The sequence below is a fragment of the Neolamprologus brichardi genome, chromosome 16 (genome assembly GCF_056152115.1).
Source record: "Neolamprologus brichardi isolate AB-2024 chromosome 16, ASM5615211v1, whole genome shotgun sequence".
In the NCBI taxonomy this organism is placed as follows: Eukaryota; Metazoa; Chordata; class Actinopteri; order Cichliformes; family Cichlidae; genus Neolamprologus; species Neolamprologus brichardi.
Window position 1 is genome coordinate 24,582,013 of NC_142119.1, and position 9,157 is coordinate 24,591,169.

Below are 9,157 nucleotides of genomic sequence, written 5' to 3' on the forward strand. Positions count from 1 at the left end.
CAGCCCCGACACCACCGTGCGCTACTCATTTACTGCTACACTGGTTTTCATAATTAGCGCCGCAAGGCCTCATTAAATCTGCTCTAATGAATAAATATTGTATTTCATAGCCTGATTACCAGATCAGCTCAATGCTTGAGCGTTGTAAACAATTACTTCCCTAAATATTCATCACCCCAAAGTGGATGATCATTGGTATTTAATACAGGACTAGTATTTTCAAGTGCATCTTTATTATACTAATAATAGTTTTTGAAATGTTGCTTTTGGAGGGAAAAAAAAAAAGGGGGGGGGGGGGTGAAGAGAAGAGATGTTGTATTGGTAGCTATATATATAATAATGCATTCTTTAAAAGTGTGAGGATACGATGATTATTTTCTAATTATTAATTAAGAAACACCAGACTCGCAGACTTAATTAGAAATGAGAGAAGATTACAAATTTGTAAGTTGACAGAATTATTATGAGCTAGTGTTATTGAAGTCATTTTTACACACATAGTCTGTCTAAAGTGTGACTAAAATACCATCACATGGTCCAACAGCTTCAATCAAATAATGGTGGTCTTTAACAATAGCAATTTTTTAACCTTAAAGCAATCCCTTCACCGTGCTACCAAAGACCAGTGGTAGTGAGACATGCTGTGATGTACGGTTTGGAGATGGTGGCACTGACAAAATTACAAGAGAGTGAGCTGGAGGTGCCAGAGTTGAAGACTTTCATTGGGAGGATGGACAAGATTAGGAATGAGTACATTTGGAGGGACAGATCAGGTCGAACAGTTTGGAGCCAGTTAGGGAGGCAAGGCTCAGAGGGTTTGGACATGTGCTGAGGAGGGTTACGTTGGAGGATGTTGAAGATGGAGCTGCAGGGCAGGAGGTAAAGAAGAAGACCACAGAGAAGATTCGTGGATGTGAACATGCAGAGGGTTTGTGTGACAGAAGAGGATTCTAGGGACAGGGTGAGAAGGAGGCAGGATGATCTGCTGGGGTGACCCCTGAAGGGAGCAGCCGAAAGAAGATATCACCCTCGTGTCTGTGCTGCCAACATGCAGCAGGAGCCAGCAGCTGGTTAGCTTAGCATATCTCTCATCTCTCATCTCTCTCCTCCTCCTCAGCAAGTTATGTTAAGTGTTCTTATTGTTTGCATTCATCACATTACAATCCTCAGCCAGTTTCAATTAACATTAAACGAGAGCATTGCAAATAATTTTTTATAGTCTGTCTTGGTTTCCCCCATTTTCTACATTCTGCTAATTTAAGCTGTTGGCCTTAGAAACACATTAATTATGCAGACATTGGAAGGATATTAATTAGATCACCCAGTTCTTTAAAATAATTTTTTAATGAAAATATTTCTCAGAGAGATTGATTTTCATCTCTCTGGCTTCAGTGCAATGATATTCATGAGAGGCTCAAACTGGAGCAGGCAACTCTCATTAAGATGGTTTTAACTTTCAAATACATATACAGATGAGTATGTATGCTGTTGAACGCATACATTTTTCCTCTAGAGTGCTGAAGCAAACACTGTCATGCTGTGGGGATGCATTAGCTCCTCTGAAGAGGCCACTGATTATATTATTCCTCACTCGAAGAAACCTCAGGACTGACGTTCCTCATACAAATCAGGAGTAACATGACACTGGCACGTAGCATAGATTAGTTATCTCTACTGTACATCACATTTCTACTTTTTTGAGGATAAGCTGCTGCATGTCACAGATAGTAACAGTCATAATGTGGCGATGTTAGGTGTGTACAAATGTTAAATTATTTTCTGTTTATAATTTTTTTATAATGAATTTGTTTGTGCACGGTGCATATTAGGCTACGGACAAATCCTACAGCTGTGCTATCTTCATCAATCTCTGTGAATCAGTAGTTGGAATATCCTGAAGATGTCTGCTCATAAGTGTTTACTGTCTTTAAACGAGTGATTATTGGTTAGATTATTGATCAGATTGTCTGCACTCCGTGTGTATGGACTGGTCTGAAGCCACCATACTGACCTGCATGATGAATGAATTCAGGCATAAATCCTGGATGATGTCAAGCAGGCAGTGATCTGCAGAGAATTAAGACTCTGCAGCTGTGCTGAGAGATCATTGCATTGTTTTTTTAGCCTTCTGCATGCATTGTATGGGTATAGCTAATGTTATTTATTTTTAGTTCTCCTCTCTTGTGTACATTTTGCTTCAACAAATGGCAGGATGCAGAGCAGTGACGATGTGGGCAGTAATGAGGGACTAGACAGACGGGCCCACAGTGAAGGTCAGCTGTAACAAACTTACTGATAAACAACAACACGGAAAAGCTTAAATTTGTTCTGCTGCAACACCACAAAGCCTTCTAACCTCTGTACGGCACATACAGTCATGTGAAAAGAAAAGTATATCCTGTTTCAATTTGAAGGTTGTCTATATCCGGCATAATTTAAAAATCATCTGGTCCTCAGCAGCTATTAAAATTCTTTAAATACAACCTCAGGTGCGCAATAACACCTGGCATTTTCATTATTTATTTAACAAAAACTAAGCAGAAAATGCAGAGTGTGAACAACTAAGTGCACCTTTACTGCTTCGATTGTATTTAAGAGGGTAAGTAGCAGCCAGGTGCTGTTAATCAAATGCATTTGATCAGCTGTAAGTGTGAGCATAAAGCTCTATAAAGCATACGTTTTGGCGGTTTGTTGATGTGGAGCATTCAGGTGTGCGTTAGCACAATACCAAGAAGGAAAAACATCAGCGATGATCTTAGAGAAGCAATTGTTGGTGCCTATCAATCTGGGAAGGGTTATAAGGCCATTTCCAAGCAATTTGAAGTCCATCATTCTACAGTGAGAAAGATTATTCACGAGTGGAAAACATTAAAGGCAGTTGCCAATCTTCCCAGGAGTGGACGTCCCGTTAAATTCCTGTCAAGGTCAGACCATGCAAAGCTCAGAGAAACTGCAAAAAACCTACATCTCACACTCTACAGGCCTCAGTTAGCTTGCTAAATATCAAAGTTCACAACAGTACAATCAGAAGAAGACTGAAAAAGTATGGCTTCTTCAGAAGAAGTGCCACGAGAAAGCCTCATCTCTCTGAAAACAATATGGCAGCATGGCTGAGCAAGGTTTGTATCTGAACAACCCACAAAACATTTGGAACAAAATCCTTATAGACACACTACCAAAGTGAAGAAGTTGGCCGAGTTCAGAGAAAGCCAAACACTGAGTTAGCCATGGTGGTAGAGGAATGATGATTTGGGCTTATTATCATCGAGTCGACCATGAACTCCTCTGCATACAAAATATTCTAGAGTCAGATATAAGAGCGCCTATTTGAAAGCTAAAGCTTGGCTGAGACTGGGTGATGCAAAAGGACGATGATCCCAATCACAGCTGAAAATCTCATCTACGTGTGTTTCAGTGGCCCAAAGTCCAGACTTGAATCCAACTAAAATGCTGTGGTGGGAGCTTGAGAAATGATAACTTCAAGTTGTTGCTGGTAAAGGTGATTTTATAAGCTACTCAATCTTCAAAAATGATTGAATTTGGAGGAACGGTTCGATGTATAAAAATTGTGTGATGAAGAGTGGACAGGTATTTGTTATTATAAGGATTTTCTGTGCTCTGGGTAATGAAGTGAGATTAATTAAGTACAAAAATATTGCTTATTTAAAACTACAGTATTAATATCAATTCAGCATTTTGTATATTTGTTTTTGCATTAATTTAATGTGCATCCTTATTTAGTCTAATAATAATGAGTGGGATTTAGGGAAAAGCTGTTTTGGGCTTTTATCACATAAAAATGTCAACTGTTCTCCAGTTCTGAGCTAAAATGAAAAGAATTGTTTGTGGCAATCCTGATTGTGAGCATGTAAAAAATATTAGACTGAAGACACACTGGATGCTTTGCTCACACTTCAGCAGATCAGCAAAACCACTTTTATTTCTATTTTGACTTGTGTGGTGCCTTTAATGCAGCATGGTTGGTGTAAATGGTGATTATCAGACCCATTCAAGCTTGTGCCGGCAGATGAATGACAACCTACACCCCCCTCACAGTGCAGTGGTTGTGACAGCCCTGAAGGATGGTGTCTGCCTTGTTAAATGTTTTACTCTGTGTGAAGAAATTCCAGCTTACCATAAACCCTGATGACACCAAGCTAACATCATGCTAGGTGACAAAAGTGATGTCCCATTCTTAATCAGTAGGGTTTAATATTATGTCAGCCCACTCTATGCAGCTTTAACAGCTTAAAATCTTCTGAGAAGGCTTTACACAAGATTTAGGAGTGCATTCATAGGAATTTTTGACCATTCTTCCAGGCGGACATTGGTGAGGTCAGACAATGATGTTGGAAGACAAGGCCTGGCTCGTAGTCTCTGCTCTAATTCATCCCAAAGGTGCTCTTTCAGGTTGAGGTCAGGACTCAGTCAAGCTCTTCCACACCAATATCGCTCATCCATATCTTTATGGACCTTGCTTAGTGCACTAGTTCGAGTCATGTTGGAAAAAGAAGAGGCCTTGCCCAAACTGTTCCTACAAGGTCGGGAGCATGAAATTGTCCAAAATGTCTTGGTATGCTGAAGCATTTAATTTCTTTCACTGCAACTAACTCCTGAAAAACAACCCCCCTCCACCAAACTTGACACTTGGCACAATGCAGTCATACAAGTACCATTCTCCTGGTAACTGCTAAACTCAGACTCGAACTCAGCCCTCGGCGATGGAAACTCGTTCCATGAAGCGCTCTATACACTGTTCTTTAGCCAATATGAAGACCACGTGAAGTTCGGAGATCTTTAGCGATTGACCCTGCAGAAAGTTGCCGACCTCTGTGCACTATGTGGCTCAGCATCTGCTGACCCTGCTCTGTGGTCTTAGGTGGCCTACCGCTTTGTCACTAATTTGCTGTCGTTCCCAATCGCTTCCACTTTTTTATAAGTTGACTATGGAATATGCACAGGTGGCATCCTCGCACGGTACCACGCTTAAGTTCACCGAGCTCCTGAGAGAGACCCATTCTTTCACAAATGTTTTTAGAAGCAGCCAGCTTGACTTTTTTTTCTTTTTCTTAAAAACACCCGTGGCTATGGAAGTGATTGAAAAACCTGAATTCAGTAATTTGGATGTGTGAGTGAATACTTTTGCCAGTATAATGTATTTGGCCTTTTACGTCACTGCAATCACACAGAATCCCCCCCACCTCGAGTATGTCAAGAGTAAGTGCAGCTGCCGCTGTCGTGGATGGAGTGATGGTCAAAGAACACTGACAGCACTTTGCAGAAATCAACACTTTATTGAAACTGTACAGCGAACCCAATGAACACAAAGCAAGCATCACCAAAGGTGTACAGAGCCTTATAACCAAGCAGCAGTAAGATAACCTCCACCTACAGTGAGGAAACTCCAACCTTTTTTAATTCTTTGTCAAATAGTATCATACAATTAGAGTATTTCCAGGTCAAATGAAGTACATTTCAAAGGCGAACTGCACAAAGGTTAATTTCATCTCATTGTGCATACGAGTATCACTTCTGAACAGAAAATGCAGGCCATAACTCTACTGCACCTTCAACCATTCCTACTTAACTGCGTAATGCAGAAAATGAGCCAAAGAGACTGGAGCAAAGCGAGAATGTGCTTTAACAGGATAAAATGATTTACAGGTATGAGATTCCCATTAGAGTGTGCTAATTGTTTCCACACCATTAGCGACAGTTATCTAATGAAGGATATTTAACCAGGCGCTGTAGTATATCTCACAGTTCCTCTAGGTTTTTTTTCCCAGCTGCACCCCCCTCCCACTCACGGCATGCACATCACTGGACCATTCCTACAGGCCATCCCAAGCAAACATCTTTTTTAAAAAAAAACAGAGGTGAGAAACAAGCATAAATTTGCAACTGGGAGTCAGTCAATGAGTGCAGTACAAAAATCATTACATTTAAAACAATGTAAAACACAGCAGATCATCTAAACAAGCCTTTCTGCAGCAAATATGATGATTCAGCAATAAAAACAGACTTTACATTCGAGCCATATGTGCATTGTAGAATTTAAGAATCATCTTACAGTTAAGATTGCAGATTTTGAGTGTTTCGCTCAACCCTAGCTTACAAACAACTAGCCTTAATGTAAAGCTCAGTTCTTGAGAACAGACAAGAAAAATGTGCAGAAGAGAAACAGCCTTTGTTCTTCTTCTGTCAATGAAGTGTCAGATTAACCAGCGGAATAAATGCAACGTGCTACAACGCTTCAAAGCTATGAACATCGTGATGGCTTTGTGTGTAAAAAGTGGTCACAGAGCAAGTCAGTCAGGTGCAGAAGCTGCTTCTCATTCACGTCTCACTCACTGCTTTCTTCCAGCTCCTTTCTCAAGCTGCAGAGAGAAAAATAAATCTGTTAATAACCTTACCCCATAACAAAGTGAGATAAAGATTTTAAGACAAATGTGCTACTCGCCTTTTCAGGTAGGCGTGCACATTGTCAAAGCCGTGGTATTTGGCCAGGTACACCAACACTCCCGTCGCGCAGCGGCCTTCTCGGGCTCGGCAGAAGCTGCAGTTACAGATCCCTCTGCATGGTGGGCACTGCCACTCCTACCCGGAACAATGAGAATGAAATGAGTCACACATACAACGCAGACATACACAGAACACAGTACATGTTTGCAAACTTACCGGATTCAGCAGAGCATCTCGGACCTCTTCTCCGTAGCGGTTACGAAGACACGGACCGCAGAACTGACCCCTGACGCCCACGCACTCCGGACTACGGCAGTTAGTTTTGGTGTCGACTGTCTTCTGGCGGCACTGGTGGCAAGTGGTTCCCTGAAAAGAAAGGAGGTTTGTGAAGCCGAGTTGGGGTGTTTTTTGTTTGTTTTAAACTGCTCAAATGTTTCAGATTCTGAGTCAATCAAAGACTTACAGTGGAGCTGTTGTAGACTTTCTCTCGCACATTGTGGCAGATGCGCTGCAGCTCCATCTCTGTGATGTCCTCCACAGGCCTCACTACATGGGGGATGGCCTTGCATCCAGTGAAGGATCGGCGACGGGGCTGCACACCAATTTGATTTTTTTTTTAAAAAGTTAATTAGCATGCTATTATGTCTTTTAAGCGAGTCTAGAACTGTCTAAAATGATTAACGGTACAATCTGACTTACAGGTTCATCAACTTCCTCATAGAAGCGACTTTTGCGAACCAGGCTGAACTTGTCCTCAAGCTCTTCCTCTGGAGGTGGGCTGGGAGGTCCGTCCACCAGGGAGCGGGACCGTGTGTGGGGCCGAGAGAAACGCTCTTGGTTTCTCCTGCAGGATCCCGGGGTTCCCATGGACCGCCGAGGTGCCTGTCGGGGCTGAAGATGTGCAAATGTTAATATAGTATAGAGAACCAATTGGCAAGGTAAAAATAAAACAGACGATTTGTTTATCTCCGTTACCATAGTTAACGACATCCGCCTTCCAGGAAAGAGTCCAGGCACTTTGTTCAGTTCTGCCATGAGCTTTGCAAGCTGTAAAACAAGTCACCATAAGTAAATAAGGCCAAACCATAGTCAGTTTACAAAGTCAATTGAATGTAACCAATTTTACCATTTCTTTGTTCTCCTTAATATTCAGGGCTCTTTTGCTCATGAAGTTCTCCTCTTCATCCTCCGAGTCAGAGTCTCGCACTTTAGGCTGAGGCAGTGGTTCAGATGCAGGCCTCTTCATGCCCGTCTTTTTGGTGGGGAAATTTAAGGCAACCTTCAGGGTGTTGGACTTGCGGCCACGTCTTGGGGGTTCAGTATCTACTTTCTAAACAAAAATATAAACATGAAATTAGAGGAAATGCTTGTGCTTTCTAAAGATGTTCAGTTCCGTTTTGCTTTGTGCAGACCTTACCATAGCTTTTATCCGACTGCTGATCACATTCTCCTCAAACCCGCTGCACGTGTCCTCCTCCGAGGTAGCCTCAAACACTTTTTGCTTCTCCACCGTTCTCCTCGTCTGTCTCAAGTTGTTCCTCTACAACGGACACGAGCATTCGTTTCATACAGTTCACACATAATAACATTTAGCCTAAATATTTCATTGGCATTTTATCGTTACCATATTTGCATAGCCTCCATCGGAGCCAAAACTGTCACAACTGTCATCAGAAGAAGAAGAGGAGGAAGTCTCAATGGGGACTAGCGGGACGCTGCGGAAGCTCCTCAAGCTCATCCTGGTGGATGGAGACTGGGCGGCCAGTTTCTACAAAAGAACAGCAAGAGCATTTAGAGAACAGGTACAGGAGCACAACTGCTCAAAAATCAGGAGGGCCTATAGAGCCACGTGATTTACTGTTCTCCTCAATGAAGAAGCTAACAAAACTACAAGACTTCCTTGCAAAGCCTCAAAAGAAAAGAAATGGTGGAGCTTCATATGAAAACTTAGCAACAAGAAAGAAAAGTCTCTGAAGCCCAAGCTGAGGTCCAAAAACCAGACAGAGGTTCTTTAAAAAAACAAAAGGTAAAGGAAAAGCAATGACTTAAAACCACTTTCACAGTTAATTCTTTCGATGGGCTTTTCATTAATGTTTGAGCTTCAGTTTTATGGGACACACCCCTGACTATAAAGCTAGCAAAGGCAGACAACTGGGCCATGATTGATTTGCATTAAAAAACGTGGATGTACGCAATAAAAACGTTCATTCCGCCGTATATGTTGCATTTCAGTTCGTTTTTTTCAACAACGCCAACAATAAACACGGACTATAAGGATAAGGGAAAGTTGGTGTTTACAGTCCAACTTAACCAAGATCATTTGTTCAAAAAAGTATATTATCCACTCAAAAAGTTAATAAAAGCACTATAAATGATAAAGGAAGCAATTTTATTAAAAACTTCAGGGTGTTTTTCTTACCTTGGAGCGAGTGAGAGGCATTTTTTTTCTTTTAAAACTCGTCACAAGCGAACAGAAATGGATCCAATCCGTGCAGCAGCTCTGCAGCGAACAAAGCAGGACCTGCAGCTGCAAGCGGTCCACACTCCGTTCATTTCCCGCGCCAACGCAAAGTCCTGAAAGCTGCATAAAACGCAGCGACACGTTTTTTAAGTAACAGAGCAAATTTATTATGGAAAGCACAAGTGCCAAACTCTTAAACAAGGCTTTATAATTGCTTGAAGTGTCCTCTATATT

The 9,157-nt window shown here is 41.6% G+C and overlaps 1 protein-coding gene across 1 annotated transcript; it reads right to left on the reverse strand.

Moving 5' to 3' along the window:
- Positions 1-5,280: 5,280 nt before the first annotated feature.
- On the reverse strand, positions 5,281-8,974 carry cdca7a (cell division cycle associated 7a). The gene is made up of 10 exons (XM_006788467.2): positions 8,882-8,974; positions 8,087-8,230; positions 7,880-8,002; positions 7,589-7,792; positions 7,438-7,509; positions 7,162-7,353; positions 6,926-7,054; positions 6,679-6,828; positions 6,461-6,597; positions 5,281-6,377 (listed from the first exon to the last, which is right to left on the reverse strand). The coding sequence occupies exons 1-10, from the start codon at positions 8,900-8,902 to the stop codon at positions 6,344-6,346; spliced, it is 1,206 nt and encodes a 401-aa protein (XP_006788530.1). The 5' UTR covers positions 8,903-8,974; the 3' UTR covers positions 5,281-6,343.
- Positions 8,975-9,157: the final 183 nt, after the last annotated feature.